General features: G+C 44.0%; 5 protein-coding genes across 5 annotated transcripts; 4 read left to right on the top strand and 1 right to left on the bottom strand.

Annotated features, from left to right (window-relative positions):
• Positions 1 to 3,807: 3,807 nt before the first annotated feature.
• On the top strand, positions 3,808 to 4,664 carry LOC122624458 (glycine-rich protein 5). Its single transcript, XM_043804000.1, has one exon. It carries the CDS (start codon positions 3,999 to 4,001, stop codon positions 4,440 to 4,442), a length of 444 nt encoding a protein of 147 aa, XP_043659935.1. The 5' UTR covers positions 3,808 to 3,998; the 3' UTR covers positions 4,443 to 4,664.
• Positions 4,665 to 5,526: 862 nt separating this feature from the next.
• Positions 5,527 to 6,538, top strand: LOC122624341 (farnesol dehydrogenase). The gene is made up of 2 exons (XM_043803845.1): positions 5,527 to 6,123; positions 6,204 to 6,538. The coding sequence occupies exons 1-2, from the start codon at positions 5,548 to 5,550 to the stop codon at positions 6,378 to 6,380; spliced, it is 753 nt and encodes a 250-aa protein (XP_043659780.1). The 5' UTR covers positions 5,527 to 5,547; the 3' UTR covers positions 6,381 to 6,538.
• A 4,316-nt stretch (positions 6,539 to 10,854) lies between these two features.
• On the bottom strand, positions 10,855 to 20,029 carry LOC122625380 (cytoplasmic dynein 1 light intermediate chain 1). The gene is made up of 8 exons (XM_043805532.1): positions 19,795 to 20,029; positions 19,222 to 19,407; positions 13,208 to 13,398; positions 12,746 to 13,146; positions 12,453 to 12,682; positions 12,273 to 12,384; positions 12,022 to 12,207; positions 10,855 to 11,957 (listed from the first exon to the last, which is right to left on the bottom strand). Exons 2-8 carry the CDS (start codon positions 19,311 to 19,313, stop codon positions 11,688 to 11,690), a joined length of 1,482 nt encoding a protein of 493 aa, XP_043661467.1. The 5' UTR covers positions 19,314 to 19,407; positions 19,795 to 20,029; the 3' UTR covers positions 10,855 to 11,687.
• On the top strand, positions 14,617 to 17,684 carry LOC122625379 (armadillo repeat-containing protein 2). Its single transcript, XM_043805531.1, has 7 exons — positions 14,617 to 15,023; positions 15,095 to 15,293; positions 15,364 to 15,501; positions 15,572 to 16,197; positions 16,261 to 16,444; positions 16,562 to 16,792; positions 16,857 to 17,684. Exons 1-7 carry the CDS (start codon positions 14,617 to 14,619, stop codon positions 17,682 to 17,684), a joined length of 2,613 nt encoding a protein of 870 aa, XP_043661466.1.
• Positions 20,030 to 20,700: 671 nt separating the features above from the next.
• Positions 20,701 to 21,649, top strand: LOC122624561 (protein quiver). The gene is made up of 3 exons (XM_043804199.1): positions 20,701 to 20,730; positions 20,814 to 20,902; positions 21,144 to 21,649. Exons 2-3 carry the CDS (start codon positions 20,842 to 20,844, stop codon positions 21,533 to 21,535), a joined length of 453 nt encoding a protein of 150 aa, XP_043660134.1. The 5' UTR covers positions 20,701 to 20,730; positions 20,814 to 20,841; the 3' UTR covers positions 21,536 to 21,649.
• Positions 21,650 to 21,874: the final 225 nt, after the last annotated feature.

Raw genomic sequence — 21,874 nt, 5'->3', positions numbered from 1 at the left:
GATAAAAAAGAAAAAGGAAAAAAGGACGAGAACCAGAGAATCAGAGAGTCAGTGGCCATAAACGTGGGCCGAAGAGCAAGCGGAAGCTCACGTACGGCATATTAAATAAATTGGCATGGCTATGTGATGCGGTAAGAGTCCCCCGTTCCAAGTTCCAAGGAGCCCCAGCAATCCGCCCAAGAAAGTTCCCCGAAGCGAAGTGATTAGACGGCAGTCATTAGGCGGTCCACCGCAACTTGCCATCGGGGTGGAGGGGGGTGGAGCTTAACTACTAACCCAATATTCGGATTCACCGGATTTGGCCACTGCAAATTAACATTATCGAATGCTGTCTCTGACTTGACAAACGACACTTGATATATACATACATAGATATTTTTTTTCGGCAGGGCTATATGCTCGAGACCCCACTCAGTTCGCTCGAGTTCAGTCCATTCGAGGGCCATCAATTGACGCAGAGAGCAGCAAAGTCAACTGGTCAGTGCAAACAACAGAAAAAAAGCTCGGAAAAACTGGTGAAAAGCCTGTGCTCAAAGTCCTGACGCCGAAGAACTGAATACTCTGGGGATGGAAATCAAGGAAGTATATTTGCATATCATAAAAATAACTATTAAATCAATAAAAGAGTTTCATAGATTCATAAATTCCAGGAAAATTATACATTGAAGTAGCATTAAAGACTGGGATTACCTTTCAATTCCGTTGAATAATTTATAACAATTTTATGCGCAGCTCTAAAATAATATTAGAACATTGATCTCAAGCATCCGAAAAGCAGAGCATAGCCTGCGGGGAAATTCAGGATCGTGGGCGGAAAATGGGAAAGTGTGAGGGGAGAGACAAATCGGTTTAGCCTAACTGCACTGACAGCCAAACACAAACACACTCGCAGCGGCGCACAATTGAATTTATGTAAGCCAGAGTTCTACAAGCGCAACACAAAAAGAGAAGGAAATCGGAGTGGTGGGAAAAGCAGGAAAAGCAGGAAAAGCAGGAAAAGCCACGTGGAAGGGCGGGGAAAACGCGATGGAAGGGTGGGAAAAATGGCGGGCACACGGAAAAAAGTTCAACCGTTCGGAATCGGTGCCTGGGCATTTGTGTTATCGGTAATTATTTTGCCACTTTTTCAAGTGCTCTCACCACTTTCGCCACCACTTTCGTCCTGCAACTATACCCGTCCCGCTCCCACCCGCCGAAGTCCCCACTCGAAGTAGAGTTGAACTAAGCTTATTTACCCATTTTTGCTAATGGCATGGGAGGAAACCCATGGCGAACAGACAGCGCCGGAATGGGAGAAAGAAATAGGTAGATGTGCATAGAAGGAGACGAGGCAAGTGGCCCGCCAGCTGTAGTAATGCGATAAAACTACACAACGTTACAGTGGCAAAGATTCACTAAGAGGGAGTCATATACATCAGTGGGTTGTTGGTTCAATCATTTAAAAAGGTATTCCCAGAAATGCTAGATAATGTTTTAAATATAATAATGTTTTGCAGGAAACATGTTTGCATACTTTTGATCACTTCATTTTAAGACCCAACTGATTTTGAATACAATAACTAACTAATAATGTAAATAAAATATGTATTAAGATACTCACCGACGCCTTCGCTCATTTTAGCCCACTGTGCTGGTCCTTTGTCGTTTGCCAGCTACTTGAATGTTTGCTGTTCCGAGCCAAAACAGAATGCAACTGCTAACATATTTGACCCAAGTCGAAGTCCCATCCTCCCATCGAGATGCTTCGCCTCCTTGAAGTCCGACTGTGGTATGCGTTTGTTTGCAAACTTGATGAACTATGCACTGGCTTCTTTGTCTTCCCGCTTTTCCCGCTGCCATTTCCATTTTCCACCCACTCCCCCAGCAGCCATCAGTCTCCCATCCGGCGTAGTTGGCATCACATAATTTGGAATGGCCCAAGGTCAGGCGGTGAAATATTAACTCAGTTGATCACTCACAGAGCGTAGAGCACAGAAAACCAGAGAAATTCCAGCATAATTTATATTGAGACAAATTCCATTGCAGCAGATATGCACAGTGTGTAGTCGTAAATAATAATGCGGCTTTAATTAATCAGCTCAGCTAAGCTATCAGTTTATTATAGTTTAAGGAAGGAGTTACCTTAAACCTTATAAATATATGCATTTTTCTCGCTGTGCACCGCAGCTGTGTGCAGTAATTTTAATTTTCCCACCCAGCATTTCGGTTAATCTTTGCTGTGTTTGTATTTCTTTTTTCTGCGCACTTGTGTCGCACTTATGTATCATCATTTGTTTGGCTCTGATTTAATACTAGCAATGACACAATGTTGACGCCGGCCGAGGACAGGCAATTTAACTACGATGTCGCCACTGCAGCGCGTCAAGGACGCGGGCATGACAGTCGGATGGTCACCCGGCCTTACAGTCATCCAACCATCCAACCATCCAGCTATCCTGCCATCTTGCCTTCCTGCCTTCCTGCCATCCGGCCACCGCCTCATCATCGCCCCTCAGTCATTCCGTGTCCCATTAGGCGTGGGCTTTTGTCTTTGCTATCATTATCAACACCCTGCCAAGTTGCGTTCTTTTTCTCCTCAGCTTACTGGAAAAAAATACGGCTAACGTTGCGTATACGCAATATGAACATCGAATATTAAGTATACGCAATGCTGAAACCTTTAATTCATTACCGTTCACCAGAACAACAAAGTGATGATCGTTTTCATACTGTGCATTTGTAATGTATACTTTTCATATACTGCCCAATGGCACCCCCAATTTTCTTTCACTGCATCTGTTGGTTTATGAGACATTTTGTTGTTGCTTATTTTGCTTTCGCCTTCGTTTCCACTCAGTTCAAGTGTTTTGCATTTTATGCTTGGCACAAGAAACAAGTGGAATGTGAATGGCCAGGAGGGTGAGAGCCCCAAAAATACCCTATTTAAATGCCAATCATGTGTGAATCAAAACGTGTTAGATGAGTTATAAGATCAAGCTTAAAGTTGACTTGCAGAGCGAAAACCAAACAGAATGTGTTATTTTTATTTCCCAACAATGATTTTAAACTTTGAAAGAATTTAAAGCAGTATTTTAATTGATTTATAATAAGCAATTGATTTATAATTATAAGCACAGTTAGCGTGATAAAATAAAGTATGATCTGATTTTTGATTTCTTTTTTGTGGTACTAAGTCTTTAATACCCAGTTAATACCCATCGTGTAGACAAACGTTTGTTGCCGCGTCTTCGTCATTATCATCTGTGCTGCATCACGACAGTTGGTGTCCTTTTTCAAAAATTAACACAACGCTGGCCACGCCACGCCCCTCAGTCGCCCACCGCCCTTATTTCGCGACAAGGCTAAACCAAAAAAGGAAAATCATAGAAATAAGAATAAAGAATAAAGAATCAAGACACGACGAGAGCAAAAAGATGAAATGCAAATGAAAAGAAATGTCATTTATCACAATACAAAATTGTATGCTAAATAACACGGAATGACCCGAATTAAAAGCACAAAAACTTTAGGGCCATTATAAACATTCTTATGTCAGGTTAATAAATCAGATAGATCTCAGAACTCATTCAGCGTATTTATATAGTATTACAACTTAGCCTTGCCTATTACAAATTGTAGTATTTAACAAGATACATTTGAATAATTGTATTACTCTTAGACATTAAATGAATACAATTTTAGATCTTTTGAATTTTCATGGCCAACTGCCACTAGTCGACGAAAATTTTCCAAATTTTCCATCTATATATCCATGAAATCAAATGTCAAAGCGAAAAATCGAGGTACCCCAGCCAGAGCCCCAAATCAACAGTTTCAATTTAGAGTTCAAACCGTTAGCACCGTTCGGCGGAACAAAATTTGTTCGACTTTCATTTGGGCAAAAAAAAAACAAAAATCCAAAAAAAATTGTTTCTAACATTTTCGAGTTCTTGAATTTTCTCACAAGTTTCCCAAATTTGTACCAGTTAGTCCTTTGAGATTGAGTCGCATCGCACAACATGTCGAACACGTTTTCCTACTGGAATGGACAGCCCGTGAATGCACCCGTTTATCCGCAGATGGGTGACCTCTCGCAGCACTCGGCCGCTGGAGCAGCACCAGGATTAGGATTGGGCTCGGGATCGGGAGCCGGCCTAGGAGGTTGGCCTGGCCAGGGAGCAGCTGCGCCACAATCCATGCTTCCCTTTGCCGGAGGAGCCGGCGGCATGCCCGTGGGAGGCGGTGGACCGCGCGGTATGCCCATGCCCATGCCAGGTGGCCAGCAGATGGGCATGGGTGACTCTGGGTGCATGGGCAGCCACTCGGCGGCCAACTTCTATGGCCAGGGGGGCAGCCCATTTGAGCCGTGCATCGACAATGGCGAAGCCTTCTGCGCCTACAACGGCATGGACATGAGCATGAACTACGGCGGAGGCAGTGCATCCAAGGGCGGCTTCTGGTAGGACCTCACCAACCACACCATACCCACTACGAACAATGGCAGCACGAGCATATCTACTAGCATCACAACAACAAAAAACACCAATGGCACTAAACGGCGCAACAGAATCTAGGGCCACTCTTCAATTTACACGGGCACAACTTATCTGGATATATGTATATGCACGCATCCAATACCCTTTAGTTTAGTTTGTGCAGTTCAATTATATATTTTGAGTACCGCATTTTATCCAATTTTTTTATATGGCAAATGGATGGGTGTGTCCATGCGAATGTGCATAAAAGCTTAATGCCAATAATATATGCCGAGTTGTGCAAACGTGCAGCTAATTGTATGTGAGAAGCGTTTTGCACGCGAATCGCATACATTTCATATGCTAATTACTAGAGCTGATGATGAGCGGCAACAGGTGCTGTTATTATTTTCACTGAGCAGCTAGATTTACTCAATTTTAATTGTAATAGAATTAAATCAAAGTGCTAAGAAATAACAATAAAAATCGTGCTTAACTTTAAAATATATTTTATAAGCTGTGTAGAATCAAATGTTAATAATTGGGTGCAAGCCATTAATCAGCCTAATAGACGCAATTTTCCACCGTATGATTATCCCGGGCACTCCGCATAAGTGAATGTGCTTGAGATTCGCATTGTGACTACCGAAACTTGACTACTTGGCCAAAAACAATAAAAAACTGTCGTTGGCGACAATGCAAATACAACGCCTGCCGCCCCTTTTGTCGTATCAGGGGGCGTGGCTGGTTGTCTCAGTGATGAGACGGCAATTTCTCAGCACGCTAACAAGATGCACTGAAAGAAAATGGCCGGAATCTATGCTTTAATAAAGAAATAATTGCATAAATTCGATGATTTGGCTGCTTGATTTACCTGCAATTATTTGGAATACGTTGATTAATCTGTTTGATTTAAATAAAATTATTTGGAATCAGCATAATCTGAAGTCATTTAAATCTATTATATTGTCTAGGTGCGACTTTTCTCGCAGTGTAGTGGGCTAGAGAGCGCACGCAACCTTCCCGGCGATATAAAAGGTGGCACTTCTGGCCGAGATTCGAGTAATCAGCGTTGGAATCACAAGCGAAAATCATGGAACGCTGGCAGAATCGCGTGGCCGTCGTCACTGGCGCCAGTTCGGGCATCGGATCGGCCATCGCCAAGGATCTGGTGCTGGCCGGGATGACGGTGGTGGGTCTGGCCCGTCGCGTGGATCGCGTCAAGGAGCTGCAGAAGGAGCTGCCGGCGGAGAAGAGGGGCAAACTCTTTGCCCTCTACTGCGATGTGGGCAACGAGGGTTCGGTGAACGAGGCCTTCGATTGGATCATCCAGAAGCTGGGCGCCGTCGATGTGCTGGTCAACAATGCCGGCATCCTGCAATCGGGCTACCTGGTGGACATGAATCCGGCCGCAATGCAGCAGGTCCTGCAGACGAACATCATGGGCATTGTGCTGTGCACCCAGCGAGCTGTGCGTTCCATGCGGGAGCGCAAATTCGATGGCCATGTGGTGGTCATCAATAGCATCCTGGGGCACAAGACCATGACGGCCACAGAGGGCGTGGCGCCCGATGTCAACCTCTATCCGCCCAGCAAGCATGCGGTCACGGCCCTGGCCGAAGGATATCGCCAGGAGTTCTTCTGTCTGGGCACCCGCATCAAGATTACGGTGAGTTCGCTTTCCCTTCGTCCATTAAAGTCAAGTAAATATATATCTCATATCTCCTTTGCAATTAAACACCATTTCAGAGCGTCAGTCCGGGTGTGGTGGATACGGAGATCCTGCCGGACAGCATTAGGGAGGCCATCAAGGATCGAATGCTCCACTCCGAGGACATCTCGCAGGGCGTGCTGTACGCCATTGCCACCCCGCCACACGTCCAGGTGCACGAGCTGATCATCAAGCCCATTGGCGAGACCATGTAGGCAGCTCCAGGAGCTTTCAATTTTTTTTTCTATTTTTTTATTCATCTCAATATCCTTGCCGAGGCAGAAAATATGAAGCACCATATTCACAATGTCCGTAAACAATTTAATTCATAATTTATCTACACACGTTACAATAAAAAATGTTTAAAATTAAACTAGTCTGCTGATTCCATTTGCTCAAATTTGATCTGCAAATTGCCTGTCTTGAGCAGTAACAACACAGTTAGGAGCACATAAATGAATAAATGCGATAAATAAATGGGAAATGCATTGCCATGGGAAAATTGAAAATACGGCCGTAAGTGAAAAAGTATGGTAAACAAAAATGCCAGCGATGGCAAATGACTTTCCGCATAATGGGGCTGGCAACTAATTGCCAATGGCCCTAATGGCTTCAATTGACAATTTTTGCACAGGGTTGTTGGTTGCCAAAAAGAACACAATTGAAATTTTACACAGAAAAGGAGGCGAGCAATAAATGGGAAAGTAAAGAAAGCCATCCGGCAGAAATGGAAATGGAATTCTCTGTGGTCAAAGAGTGTCATGTGCAATTGGGCATCTTCGAGCAATAGCTTCATTCGAGGAGGAAACCGAGTCATTAGAGCGTTCCGCTTCTTCCAGCTTCCTGCACACTGCGAGAAAATACTGCATGCTCTGCATTTTTGTTATTAGAAAACTAAGCTGATGTGGAAAGTACCTGAAACTGGACAAAGCTAATTCCCGCAAATTAACCAATTCATAAATAAAAAGATTGCATTTCGTATGCCTAAGAAATTGGATTAAATGCCCAATTACTATGTAGACCATTTATGTTCGTGTGCATTTCCTGCTGCCGGCCACACACTTGATTTTATTTGCGCTTTTTCCGAGTTGGTGTCCGTCCGGAAACTCAATTTGTCAGACAAATGCGATGGAGCTGCAGCAGAAGAGCATAGAACAGGAGCCTCAGTCGCTCCAAGGACAATGGAGCCATGGAGCATCCTTGGCCAAGTCTATTAAAGCCAAGTAAACACTGCTCCCAATGAATGGCAGCTGCAAATTCCAATTGACTTCAATCAAAAGATGACCGCACCAAATAATTAAATGAAACGATTTGCTCGGCCTTTGGCTGGCTGAAAATATCCTTGCAAGACTAATGAAATGTGCAACGAATTGTTGAAGCTGCAATTTGGAAAATATAATTGCAAGCTAAAGAGCTGTAATAAATTCCTTGAATTCACTTCTTTTTAATTTTTAAATAATTATTCAAATGAATTTCGTTTTACTGGGGATTCTATTTAGCTAAAAACCAAATATTCTTCTTGGCTGTGCTTCATAGAACTTTCCTCCTCTCGCCCAAGATTATTCAGCTACTTGTTTTTCTTGCGAAACTTGAGATTGATAAATTTTCATCCTGCCGCGCATTTATTTGTTATTCGTTATTCGTTATTTGTTTGCCTCGTTTCTTTGTTTGTCTGTCTTGTGGCGCTCTTTTATCAAAGTTGTTTTGATGGCCTCGACAGCTGTCAAAAGTTTTACATACTACCCCCTTCCAGAGACTCCAATCTACACATCCCGAGCGATTCCGATTCCGATTCTCAATCCCAATCCCAATCCAAATCCGAATCCAATTCCAATTAAGCTGTCATTATGGCAACTTAGCTAGAAAGACCCGTTCGTGCCGGAAAAAAGCTGGGATGGATATTATTGTAATTAGTTGTGGGATTATTATCGTATGCTTATCAAACGCAAATTGATTAATTGTTGTTATTGTCGATTCAATCGAAAAGACATGGGCTTGCAACTTAAAGTTTCATCATAAAGAACTCAATATATTTATATTTTTGCCTATAAGATTGGCACAAGTATTTATGCAAATGCAATTAGTTCGATTAACCGACATCTCTGGCATACTTAATTATTATTAGATTGATATCGGACAAAGCAAAAAGCGAAAAATGCAACTTAATTACATTGTGTAAAATTTGATTTGCATTTTATTCGATGCGGCGACGTTTGTGTATGCATAAATTATTTGCCAATTTATTCGTTGTCCATCACAAAAAAAAACAAAGCAGCGCAATTGGAAAAAAGTGCAAAAAAATGTAATGAATGAAAAATTTAAATGGCTAGCGAATCTTTAACAAATTAAATGTCAGTATACATTAGAACTGAGGCGAAAATTAATGGGAAATCTATTTATATAGTGGTTCACATGAATGCATTATGCATATTCAAAGTCACAAAAGTGGAAACTACATTTTAATTCAATCATATTTAATTGACAAATTATTACATTTATATTCTAGCACCCACTTGCACTGTACTTAATATACTTTATATTTACGTTAAATATGCCATAAATTGAGGTATTTAACTCGCAGTTGACTTGCAGTTGTACAAACTTTAAGTACACAAAAATAGCGCAAGCATTGAAACTCATATAATTTTAATACGAAAAGTATCTTTGATCCGAGTTTGCAGCTAGCCCGAGGCATTTGGCAGCTGGTGCAGCAGAATCCTTTGTTACTCCGTGGCACATAGTAGAAAGTAAATGGTAAATGGTTGATGGTTGGTGGTATGGCACATAGTATATGGTACGTGCAGGAGGCAAGCCATCAAATCGCAAAAAGGAAATCAAAATCAATGTCAATATTTTTTTGAGCCAAATCGAGGCTGGCAGAAAAGGCGCTAAGTCAGGCCGGGCAATAAGGAAAATGAGCACGTGCGAGGGAAAATGCAGGGGGGGAAGGGAAAAGCAGGCGGAGGAAAAGCTGGGGGAAACTTGGCAAAACTGTCGCCGGGCACAAAGGATGCGGGCTGAAACAATAAGTAAGCCAAGGGACCCAAAAGGGCGCAGAGATTGAGGTAGACTGGCGTCATCATTTATCACGCGCTCTCTCCAGCACACAAACACACACACCCAGCATACACACACAAAAACACACACACACTGGGAGAAGGTCAAGCCGAGTGTTATCCTTGGTGCCATCAAGGCAATGCTGGAAGAGAAGGGCAGGGAAGCACAGCCAGCTGGCAGCTGCCAGCTGTTCCGCTCGGTCCTTGGATCCTTGGATCCTTGGACAGACGCATGCACTCGGAGCAAGCAATCAGAGGGAACTGGGACCCATGGGGAAGGGAAAGCCCAGAGGAGCCACTGCCTCATCATCACTATCCAGAATCGCTTACCTTTCACATGCTAAACAGCTAACTAGAAGACCTATTTACCCATTACCCACTTGCTGAACCATTTGTATTTAAACTTATATACCTATACTTATACTTATATTACCTATTACCTATTACCCACCTTCCTTTTTATACCTGGAAGTAGTTATCAGCGTAGATATAGTACATAATTTTGCACAGTGCAAGGAGGAATACAAAAGTGATTTTGGAAATAACTTTCGAACTATTAGGTCCCCTTCGTTACTATGTAAATTATATTGGAAGGAGTCAGGAGTTATTCAGTAACCTGCAATTGAAACCACCTTTTGTTCGATTATTTTTTTGTATTTTTGGAAAATTTATTTAAATTATTTTACTTTTTTGTTGCAATTTTCGACGCTGATTTGTTGCCTATATTTTGTGTTTGTTTAATTTACATTAAGTTACTTTTGTGTGTGTGTGTGTTTTTTTTAGCTTTGTTCTTTGTTTGGGAGTTTTCGAATACCGATCAATTTGTTTAAATAATTCGCTTGCTCAAGGTTTATAATTTGCTCTGGGTTTTCTTTTTATATATATTTATATATAATGTTATACAATATATTTAATATAATTATTTTGTATTTATACATAAAAATAGTTTCTGTAGCACAAATCATTCAGTTATTTTTTTCGTTTTTATTTATTGTTAATCATATTTTTTGTGGTTGCTTCCGACGACACACGGCAAAGAGCGAGAGGCAAAGAGTTGAATGCGGGAGCAAGAGCAGTTGAGAGGATATGGAAAATTGTGGAAACTTGTCGAGAAGTATGGAAATGATATCTCCCGACGAGAAGAGCATACATACATTTGGTGGAATACATATGGCAAAAGGAAAGCTTCTTCTCGATCCAAATTCTAAATATATATAAATCATAGTAAAATAGAGTAATCTTCGCCTGGGCCAAGGACGAGCTGCGATCCAGCCTTGTTAACTTGGTCTCCTCAGTCAGGACACATGCATGCGCAACGTTCGTGGTTCGCGCTCGTTTAAAATGGCTTAAATAAAAACTGGCTTTAAAATGGAGACGGACAGCGGTTTCCCTTCTGGAGCGGATAACGAATCAGGTCTACATTAAAATCGAAGGGATTGAGGCATTAAATTAATTACAATGGACTTCGTTGGTTGGATCGATTGGATTTGGGTTCGGGTTGGAACAAAAGCAAATAAAACGCAAATCGTGGGCTAACTTAAAATGTACACACGACAATGGAGGAGCGCCTCGAATTCTCCTGGCATAAATACTAATGTAAACGTCTCGCCTAACGAATCAACACAAGTGTGAGTGGGTGTGTGTGTGTGTTAATAATTAATATAATTAAAAAATACATACAGGCTAGGAGCAAACCATACGCATCGCAGGGATCGTGAATTGTTCGAATCTCTCTCGTTTGTCTGCCGTTTGTTAATTACATTTTACAGCTCTTTAAATAATTTATTATACAGATGTGTGTGTGGACCCGCGAACGAAAAAAAAACCTACTTCACTTTATCCTTATCCTTATCGTAATCATTATCATTATCATAATCCTCTCTCTTTCACCTTCGCCAAGGCCCATTAAACACATGCAGAGCGGGGCTAGCTGCGCAGGGAGGAGTACAAGATGCCTCGCAGACAATATCCCTTCTTCAAATAGAAAACATTTTTTCTAAGCTAATCCATTAAGTGGCGAATGTCCCAAATGTTCTCATTCCTAGTTGTCGTTTTGTTTTGTTTTTTGTTATATTTCCTATCGAAAGTGTTTGAGTATAAAGCAGAAGGCTCGTAAAAAGGATCACTAGTGGTTATGGGACTCATCAAATGAGTACCAGAAAGATTTGAAGTGGTTATAAAGAACAATCTCTGGGCACTGATCACTTTCCGGGGATTTTAACAACTTAAGAGCAACCCCCCGAAACTGATAAAGGCCCGTACACCAACATGCGGACCATTGGATGATCCAGCAGCTGTTCCAAATTATGATCTCTTTCGTGGCTATCCAGCGCTGCAACTGTCTACGAGTCTCTGCTCTTCACTTGATGCTTTAATAACGTTTTCATGTTGTTGTGGTTCTCTGGTTGCTGCTGCCGCTCCTGTTTTGCTGTGGTGTCTGTGTTGCTACTCCTGGTTGACTACGGCTCAACACTCACTCTGCGACATGTCGATCTCTTTTTTCACACTGCGCGATAATCGGTCCAGTTCGGCGGCTGCATCTGTGCGAACGGCCAGCTTCTCGGGCGTCATTACTGCATCCGTACCGTTGGCAGTGCGGCCCGGACCCGCCGGATTACCGGCTCCACCGGAACCGCCGCTCGCCGGACTACCCGACTTTTTGTGCAGCAGCGAGTTAAAGAAGTTGGCCAGAACGCCTTCGGCGCCGGGCGTGGCTGGCGTCAGCTTGGGATCAATCTGAAAAGGGGCCAACAAATGAATTTAATATACGTTTGTACTTTCGTACATTAAGTGTACCCACCTTTTTGGGTGAACTCTGTCCTGCGGTGCCGGGCGTTCGGGGTCCGCTCTTATTGCTGCCCACGCCCTGCGATCGCAGTGGCGACTCACCGCGCACCTGGTCGCCCTGCTTGAGGATCTCCTGCTGGCGAGCCAGGAACGCCTGCTCATCCTCCGTCTGCACTTCCGCCTCGCGATTGGAGACCGCCTGGAAAAATGCGGAAACAAGTTAGCTATGCTTCATAGTTCCAGCGTATGAATGAAGTGACATACCTTTCTAGTTGGTGGCGATTTGATAATATCTGTGTAGGGATTCTCGGCCTTGACTCCATGCATATTCTCGTACAAAATACTAATCTTCTTCAGGCTATCCCAGCCAGCCGGACTGTTGGGATACATAAGTACATAATTAGTAAACATATATACTGCAAACTACACGAAATGGACACCCACATGAGTACCGCATCCTTCTCAACGACTAGCGCTGGCGTACGGAATGGTAGACCATAAATTCGATGCGTCAGATACTTGTAGAGGACATCACAGTTCTTGTCTTCCTTGACGCTCGTGTAGAAGAGCGAAGTGCCATGCCGCAGGCAGAAGTTACGTATCCACTGTTGGATGAAGTCAAAGTGCTCGTCGCGATACTCGTACTCCTTTTCCAGCGTGGTCATGTAGTCCGTCTGCAATGGGAAATAAATAGATAGAGATCATAATAGTTTCCGATGTTTCCATGCCGCACTCACCTTTGTGACCACAACAACGATGTCGAGGCCCAGATTTGTAATTAGTGCGTCCTCCGTCAGCGGCAGCAGGTCATCCTCGTCGATCGAGTTGTTGCGCATCGTTCGCTTGACTGGGGAGCCCGGATCCAGGTCATCGCCCACCTCACAGTAGCTCTGCCACGTGGTGGCCAGTCGCTGGCGGGCCGCCTCCTTCTCTTTGGCGTCCAGCTGCAGGCTCTCGATGTGCTGGCCCAGGACCTTGATCCAATGGTTCAACTGCTCCAGCCAGCCCCACGGCTGCGTCATCGAAACGGTGAGGATGACGAGTGTGTGTGCATAGTTCGTTTCGTTGAGCGCATAGTGTAGCAGGTTTGTGTGTCCTGGATCGCCGTCCAGGACCCAAACGCCCAAACGCGTCATGTCTGTAATAGAATCAACATAAGATTAAATACTATTTATAGCAATTGAATCTTAATGACGTACCGTCTCTGTACTCATCCTTGACATCAATGTAGGCATACTCCAGGCCGGAACCCTTCTTCGGATCCTCGACGCCCTGCAGTTTGGCAATGAGTGTCGTCTTTCCGGTGGCATTGTCGCCTAATACTAGTACAGATTTGTTTGATGGAAGTTTTGTGCTGCCCTGTGTTTGTACTTCATTCAATATCGCTGACCTGCAAGAAATAAATTCGGGTTCTATAAATACAACTTGCTTAGTTTGGTAAAGTTTATTGAGTGACTGTCAGCAATGTAACGCGCTAAAGATCCCCCAGAAACATAGTTATAACTATTAAAATGCTTTCATATCTAAAAAGTGGAAGTTACAAGTCTCCCAGGGCTCTAGACTTTTTGGGACTGCCCGAACTACACTCATTTCGGAAGCTTTTCCGCTGATACACGTAATCGAATCCAGGTCAGAGCTCCGTCACTCATTCGCATTTCCCATTTCGCAACATTCCAGCCATCAAGTTAATTGGCGGACCACCAAATGGAGCCCCCAGCACCACTATTATATGCTCAACCACGCCTCTCATATTCTCATATTTCCCCAGCCCTCGATTCGTGCTCGATTTTAGTGTTTCGGAACTGCGTCAATATTTGATATAGTTTTGCATGCCATTTTCGAAACGTCGCTGCGATGTCTGCAAGTCAATTAGACCAATTAAATAATTTTTCAATTGATGTGGATGTGAATGTGGATGTGGATGTGCTAGGGAATGCTGGTGCTTCAACCATCCTGACGGACAGTATGTCGCGTCCTGTCTGTCCAGGACATGCAAATCGACCGCAGGACCTGCGGCTGCTCCGTACGTTGCCTCCGTATCTCCCGGTTTCTCCACAAGACTACGACTATACTATGGGGAATATCGATTGCCCAACCGAGCAGCACTTTTCGAGTTCGTCGCGATTGTTTTGTTTTGGTCGGTTCCTTTATTGAAAGCGGCGCTTTCGCATTTACCTATGAATATGGCACAGTGGTTCCGGATTTATTATATGGCACAGATATGGCATTCGATTACTTTCGAGAACCAATTAAAATCCACATCCTTCTCTGCAATTTCCCAAACCGTTTGCTTTGCGTTGACCCACTTTGGAGGAAAAGCCACCTGCGTCCCACTGTGCAGTGGTAAGTGAACGCTTTTACGTTTCTCCATTTGGTGGTGGCTATTTGGTTGGCGGGTGCTTCGTGGACTCCTTCGATGGGGCAGAGGTGTTGGATGGGGTGGAGTGCTTGCCCGTTGGCATGGTGCACGCGAAAAAGCCAAACGAAACGTAAATTTTCCAGGCAAACCATCTCGCTACCTGCGAGGAGTCCATCGAGAACTGTTGGTCGCGCTGGTCGAGAGTTGCAACCTTTTCAATATTACCAAATTGGAGTATTACGATCTAGGATGAGTTTGCTATTGAGGCGACGTTCGCGCAGCGAGACACGTCCTCAAGCGAATCCGGTAGAGAAGCCCAAACAGCCGGAATCGAATATTTCGGACAGGCAGCAGCAGCAGCAGACGAAGCAACACCAGATGCGCCACCACCAGCCGCATGCCAGTGAACAGAATCTGAACAAACTGGGCCTGGTTTCCAGTGGCAGTGGCTCCAGTGGAATGGGCAGGCGCAAGACATCCGCGGAGCTCATAAGCGAGGCCAAGATGTTCCTGGGCGAATCGGTAAACGCCGTTCCACTGATGGCCACCGGCGGTGCTCGTTTGGTTAGCACTCGACGCCCTATTACGCCCCGCGAATCCGGACGAGTTTTGTACGGCAAAGTTGCCCTGGCTGGACGACCACCAAGTGCCTTTTCGTAGGTTTACCCATTGCGAGATTCCCTGCCACAGTCATTGTTTCACAGCCATTTCTTTCGGACTCACATAGCATGCGGTATCTGCAGAACGAGAAACCATCGACGCCCCGCCAGTTGCCGGCTCTATCTGGTTCTGGTCCCGCCACACCCATGCCCACCCGGAATGGCGCTCTGCTCTGTCAGTCCAGCACAGAAACGCTGATCGAACTGCTCAAGCAGCACAGTGGTCTCAAGGATTGCAGCGACGAGACAGTGCAGCACATTAATGCGGTAAGCTTTTAGTTATTTCATCATTTTGTTCAATTGGAAGTAGTCTAACTAATATGTATATTGCTTACAGATCCTCCAGGAGCTTTATACGCGTGTGAGAAAGCAGGAGCGCAACTACAAGCGCGGCTTCATCCTAGGAGGACTCTATGGTTTGGTGGAGTGCAGTTCTCCACGCGTTCTTTTGGCTGTGGCTCGCGTGGTTCTGGCTGTGAGTCATTCATTTAGACATTCCACTCTGGATTTCCCCCATTCATTTGAGCACTTTAAAATCGCTTTAGCTTCGGGTGACGGGCAGCAATCTCACGGGTGCCTGCAAGCTGATCTTCAAGGTGGCCAGGCACGAGCAGCATGATGCACTGTTCCACGAACACGACGTGCTGGAATTGCTCATTGATGGTTTGGGACACGCCTCGCCACTGGATGAGCCGGAGGCGTGCATTTATGCCTATGGTTGCATACGTTTTCTGACCGCCAGCAGTGCCCAGGAGCGGGATGATGCCCTCAACCGCAATTGGATTGGTTTGGAGAGCTCCGGCGAGAGTCAGTCGCTGCCCATTCCTGCTCTAATGCCTCCAGCTCTGTCGGCCATCTCGACATCGCTTTGCCCCAGAAAATTGACGGGTCAGCAAACGTTAGTGTCCCGCCTGGCTCGTCATGGCGCCGTGGAGCTGATGATCCTGCACCTGCAGATGTTGAATGAGGCTGGAGCCACCAAACGGCTCCAGGGTCCGCCGCTACACACACTCTATCAACTGTCGGCGGCCATGAGAGCTCTGGCAGATGTTTCCCAGCAACAGCAGCGTTTGCAGCTTCAACTGCAACTGGCATGTCCACATCTCATCCGAGCGGCCGAGGTTTCCATGGGCGAACTGGAGGTCCAGGCCAATGTGGTGCGCACTCTCAGGTGGGTTTACCTTCATCCTTCTATCGAACGACTTAACTGAGCTGTGATTATTCCTATTTTTAGTGTGCTTTCGGAGGACTCTGATTGCTGTGAAACGCTGCACAACTATGCTGCCAGGATTGGGCTGCTCCTGGGTCCTTCGTGTGTTGGCGGTGGGCAGTGCAGTGAACGGCTCCTGGCGATTCTAAGTCGTTTGGGCTACATGCTTGGCAACATACTGGCCAAACACGAATCTGCGCGCATACAGGTGGGTTTTGAACAGCTTTAAATTACTATAAAATAAGCAAGGGGCAATTTATATATCAGTCTTCAGCTTAAAGTGTAATTTGCCATTTTACTTATGAGATTGTGTATTGCTTTTCAGTACTTTCACAACGATGTGGCCATGGAGTATCTTCTAAATGTCCTGGAACAGCTGAACGAACGCTCACCCAGCAGTGTGGCTCACTTGGATGCTCAAATCAAGTTGATACGAGTGGTGGCCAATATGAGTGTGAATCCCGAGGTGGGCGCAGGCTTGGGAAATGTGCGTTCTTTGGGCGCTGTGCTGCTGAAGCTTTTGAGCAAGACCAGCGAGGAGTTGGCCAAGAAAAAGGTGAGTTTTTGGTGCATAATCCTATCCAGTTATTGATATTTTTGCTTGATTTTCTACGGATTAGTCGCCGGAACAGCAGGAGCTTTTGCATGCCACCTTGGGAGCCCTGCACAATCTGTGTTTCTACCAGGACAAACAGGCAGCTGTGCAGCCGTTGGCCAAGGGATCTCTGCAGAGTCTGATTGACGACTTGTCCGCCTCGTTGGCCAAAGTGTTGGGCAACTGCCAGACGGCGGTGACCAAAGTGGAGCTGGCCCGTGTGCTGGGTAACCTGACGAGGAACGAGCAGGCACGTCGTTGTTTCTGTACCGCCGGAGGATTGCCATTGATGGTGCAGCAACTGACGAAACAGGCAGCTGGCCAGGACTATGAGCTGCGCACCTGTGCCATTGGTGTCCTGGTGAACCTCTTGGGCGATGGCGAACAGCGAGGTCCATTTCTGCAACTGAGAGGAGCCGAACTGCTGTCGCTACTGCTGCGTGGATCCCTGGAGCAGGAGGACTGGTTTCTGGCCAACATTGTTTGCCAGGCCCTCTGGAATCTTCTCATCGACGGTCATTGTGCGGCTAATCTCTGCCAGACCGGTAATATACTCGATGAAGTCAGTGATCTTCTGGCCGATTATCTCGATGAGGATCGATTATCACCCGGCGATGACGATAACGAGAACGATAACGACGAGGATGATCCGGAGCGTGAATCGGAGGATTTGGATGCTACGGAAACGGACCCGGAAGCGCACGATGCCTTGTGGGAGGATTTCGCACTGGTGGCCACCGATTTGCTGGAACGCATCCAAAACAACTTCGATAGGCAGCAGCAATCGCAGGCATTGTTACCCCAAAATGCCGACAACGAAGATGATAACGATGTATTTATCGAAGAAATGTAGTTGCAGTTCGTTTGATAGTTTATAGTGTTTCTATGTGGTTTGCATTATTATTCGATAAATATCTTAAAACCATTTATCAAAGCCAATAAAAAATGTTTCGAAATAGTCGTCTAATGGATTGAATTAGAGATTTCCCTGGGATAATGTTATGCTCTTTGTGGCATCATTATCAACTAAAACATTGATGTTTATATGACAAGGGATTTGGAAGCAAAAACTGATTAAAGCCTCAAAACATAAACAATGATGACTATTTCAAGATCTTAGTGTTTCGTGACACTATGCTGCATACTTGGGCCGTTCAATAGAATTTTAATGTATTCGAAATGGGTCGGAATACAATGCTACTACTGATATCTTTAAAGCAGTACTTAGTTTTTTGTAAATATGCAATTCAATTTAAAACCTTTTTCACGAATGCTTTTTAAAGCTAATCGATGCTTTTACAGGTAAATTGTGTTAGCTAGTGTAGTTTAAGCCAAACGACATATTCAGGTGATGACAACATCATTTGCACTCACATACACACACACAGCAGCGGAAACCAATACACGCACATCTTAGAGCCAAGTTTGGGTTCCAATTGGAATCAGTCTTATTGGCGGACGGCCCATTAAGCTGGGCTTTATTTATAGGTATGAGTGTAGAAAAATTGATAAAGCGAAAAAATGGTAAACGCTGCCCTCGATTTGTTGCTTTTTCTTGTTGGTTAGTGAATTCATGAATCATCCCCGCACATTGTTGCTCTTTTCGCCCTCTCTCCCATCGTTTTCCTCTCTGTTTTTCTTTGTGTCCCTCTTTATCTGGCCTACCGCTGTCTTTCCCGTGTTTTTGTAATACTATTTATTCACGCATTTTGTTTATTAACTTTTATTTGCCAAAGCTTGCCAATCTTTGTGCAACATTTGAGGTTAAGTAGAGAAATATTGGTAGAAAAAGAAATGACAACATGCCAACGAAATCAGCTGGTTTGCGGCTCCAGGAAAAAAAAACTGGGAGTTGCCGGCTATCGGAAAGCGAATTACAAAGTGCAAGACAATATACTGAGAAGTATTAGTTACCAACGGGCACAAGTTAGATATAGTAGTAGTGGTGCCGAAAGGCAGCTAGCAAACGTCATTTAAAGAAAGTTATCAACAAATTGAAGAGAAATATGGAGCGCCCTCTCTTCATTTTTTTTTTTGTTTATCTTCTCAGATTCTCTCCTCTGAGGTAAAATTTAGTTGCGTTTTCTTAGGAAGTTGTAAAATACATATGATTTGTTGAAGTCATATTGTAGTTAAACGAAACTTAACGCTCTGAAAGTTAAGCACATTGAATTCTCCCAGTATTATTACAAGAATATATTTTCCCATTTCGAACTACCTAGTGTGCATTGGTTCTATAGTTTCTGTTTTACAGTTACTGATCGTATATCTTGAGTTTCAGAGTTCTTGGTGCTTGCATTTTGAGGAGTTACGCATATATTGCTTTTTAGTTGATTGATTTTGGGGGATTTGCTTCCGGAAATACTCTCTACTACTGCACTTGCACTCACCATAGGTTCTCCTTTTCCGCGGCCGCATCCTTTTTCTTCGTGGTAAAGGATGATGTCAGCGCATTCGTTTGCGTCCCACTGTCCAGCGCCATGTTGTTGTTGTTGTTGGGGCTGCAGCTGCGGTACTCCTATTGGAACGCTCTCCACTCCTGGCTGGGTCCAATTGGGAATCGGGATGTGCTGGCGCTGCAACAGAGAGTGTGCGAGAAAGAGAGAGGGGAAGAGAGGGAGGTGGAAGATGAGAAACAGTTGGCAAACAAAAACAAACACATGCGCGACAGAGCGAGACGGCTGCCAGGTGTCGGCTGCATATGATTTAGCAGTCTATTTAAATAATTTTACTGCAAGGCTGCACACTTGTATTATTTTTGTTTAATTCCCTATGCATTTGTCACCGCGCTCTCTCCCACCCACTCTCACTTGATATTTTGTTGCTTTAGTTACGACGCACAGCTGCTGACAAATTCGCAAAATTTCCTCTTCTCCTCACTCTCTTGCTCTCTCTCACTCTATTTTCTTTCTTTCTTTTCTTCCTCCTTTTGATTGCCCACTTTTTTTCCGTTTCGTACGTACGCAGTTTCTCACGCTCTTCACTCTCCTCTCCGGTGAAAACTCGCGCCCTGGATTTTCACGCACGTCCTCTCCACTGGGCAGCCTTTCGATCGCTCCAATTGGACAAAGCAAACTTAAATAATATAATGCGTATTTATGTGGAGAAGAGCCGCGTCTGTGTGCGTTTCCACTGGAGTTTTTTCAGCGCCGTTGCGTCGTCTAATCTGACTGCCTCTCCTCTACACTGCTCTTCTTCTTTATTTCTGCTTTGCTTTGCTTTTTCTTTCGCACCAATTATTTGTGCAAAAATACTGCCAAAAATACCGATACCGAATGGCCAAACGGGTATGGTCACACTCTGCCCTACAGGTGCTGAAAATACTGCTTCTATACCAGTCACTTTCATAATTATTTTCCGTTTATTTCATCGTTTTGACTGTTTTTTTGTATTCATATAGCTAGTGAAGTTATAGGAACAAGAAACACTTTAGTCGAGGTACTGACTATCAGATGCCCGTAAATTCACTACGAATAACAAGTATCTAATTATTTTAAAATTTCAGTAACGATTTGACGCATTTCATAGATGTCGCTTTATTGGGAACTTTGTCCAGATTTCCAACAGATGGCGCAGTGGTAATGAATTATGATTTTTAGTATTTACTAAAATTCTACCAAACATCGATAGTTGCAATACTATCGATAAATTATTTTCAATCTGCTAGCAGACAACTTTTTCTATTTTAAAAATTGCTCATCAATAACGTTTTTAAAAAAAATCTATCGTTGAGCTTTATCTATGAATGATATAACTTTTATGAACATCGATTTTTTAGTGCATTATGTTGGTACGACGTAGCAAACATATATTTTACATAAATTATTTATTTCTATTCAAAATTATATATATCTATGAAAGCTTTTTACTCTTTGGTGCTATTGCAATTCCTTCGCCTGGTAACACTAATTTACGATTGATCTTCCTTGATCTTAACATTTACATATTGTTACCATTATTCGTTATTATCATTATTGATTAGTAAGTAGGCGAAATAGGAAGAAGGGACCATGCAATCTACTAGCCTTTTTCTGTCTGTGATTTTCCTCATAAGTCTGGTTTCAATCGATGGTGAGTTCGTGTTCTCGTTGAAGTCTTTTGTTTAAGGTGCATATGTGGTATGTGTGTGTAATCTAATTGGATTTTCACATGGGGAAAACGGCCAAAATCAATTAAAAACAAACTTTCCGTTACATTTTGTTTAAACTTTCCTATTATAATTTAAAATGAACTTAACTTAAATCTTTAATTAACTTAATGATTGAAAGGCTCACCAAACAGTGTTTTAAATATTTTTTATTTTAAATTGTAGGCCTCCTGCGCCGCTGCTATCAGTGCCGATCCCGCGGAGAATTGGGCAGCTGCAAGGACCCCTTCACCTTCAATGCGACGGATGTGGAGCAGGAGCCAGGAGTGGCGGCCATCCCGTGTGCCAGCGGCTGGTGCGGCAAGGTGATTGAGGGCGGCGGCGCCTATGCCATCGACGATTATGACCTGGCCATCCAGCGGATGTGCGTGCAGCGCGGTCCGGATGACAACATGGACCGCTGTGCGGACACCATCTACAACTACAAGAAGGTGTACATGTGCTTCTGCCAGGGCGACCTGTGCAACGGCACGAGGAGCTGGTCCAGTGCACCACCGATGATTCTGATTCCCATCCTGCCGCTGCTCGGCTGGCTGCTCCAGCGGATCCGGAACTAGACTGCTTTCTGTGCTTTTAGCCAGCAATGTATATACATTTTTCAATACTCATCAACACGAAATGCAATATCTACTGTTCGAGAAATACAAACTGTTTTTGGTTAATATTTAAAATCGCATGCTCTTGCTTCTTAGATTTTATTCCAGTTTTCTTGAGCATGTCATCGTAGCGTAAAGATCCGCGCAGTCCTTGGCGTTTATTAATATAAATTTCCCAATTCACTCAGGCAGCAAGGACCAGTCCGATCTCGAACAAAGGAATCGCCACGGTTACATGCATTCAAGATGTAACCATGATTATATGGAATTAAATGGCACCTATGCCCTACAGACGAGATA

The sequence above is a fragment of the Drosophila teissieri genome, chromosome X (assembly GCF_016746235.2).
Source record: "Drosophila teissieri strain GT53w chromosome X, Prin_Dtei_1.1, whole genome shotgun sequence".
NCBI lineage: Eukaryota > Metazoa > Arthropoda > Insecta > Diptera > Drosophilidae > Drosophila > Drosophila teissieri.
Note: the sequence above shows the minus strand (reverse complement) of the source record. Positions and strands in the feature narration are given on the sequence as shown.

Excerpts from the sequence above, each read along its gene's own strand:
- LOC122624561 (XM_043804199.1), top strand. The coding sequence starts at position 20,842 with ATGCAATCTACTAGCCTTTTTCTGTCTGTGATTTTCCTCATAAGTCTG. Across the intron at positions 20,903-21,143 it reads AAGTCTGGTTTCAATCGATG|GCCTCCTGCGCCGCTGCTAT; the intron begins GTGAGTTCGTGT and ends TTTAAATTGTAG.
- LOC122625379 (XM_043805531.1), top strand. The coding sequence starts at position 14,617 with ATGAGTTTGCTATTGAGGCGACGTTCGCGCAGCGAGACACGTCCTCAA. Across the intron at positions 15,502-15,571 it reads TGGCTCGCGTGGTTCTGGCT|CTTCGGGTGACGGGCAGCAA; the intron begins GTGAGTCATTCA and ends AAATCGCTTTAG. Across the intron at positions 16,793-16,856 it reads AGGAGTTGGCCAAGAAAAAG|TCGCCGGAACAGCAGGAGCT; the intron begins GTGAGTTTTTGG and ends TCTACGGATTAG.
- LOC122624341 (XM_043803845.1), top strand. The coding sequence starts at position 5,548 with ATGGAACGCTGGCAGAATCGCGTGGCCGTCGTCACTGGCGCCAGTTCG. Across the intron at positions 6,124-6,203 it reads GCACCCGCATCAAGATTACG|AGCGTCAGTCCGGGTGTGGT; the intron begins GTGAGTTCGCTT and ends ACACCATTTCAG.
- LOC122625380 (XM_043805532.1), bottom strand. The coding sequence starts at position 19,313 with ATGGCGCTGGACAGTGGGACGCAAACGAATGCGCTGACATCATCCTTT. Across the intron at positions 12,208-12,272 it reads AATCGCCACCAACTAGAAAG|GCGGTCTCCAATCGCGAGGC; the intron begins GTATGTCACTTC and ends GCATTTTTCCAG. Across the intron at positions 11,958-12,021 it reads GACAGAGTTCACCCAAAAAG|ATTGATCCCAAGCTGACGCC; the intron begins GTGGGTACACTT and ends GCCCCTTTTCAG.
- LOC122624458 (XM_043804000.1), top strand. The coding sequence starts at position 3,999 with ATGTCGAACACGTTTTCCTACTGGAATGGACAGCCCGTGAATGCACCC.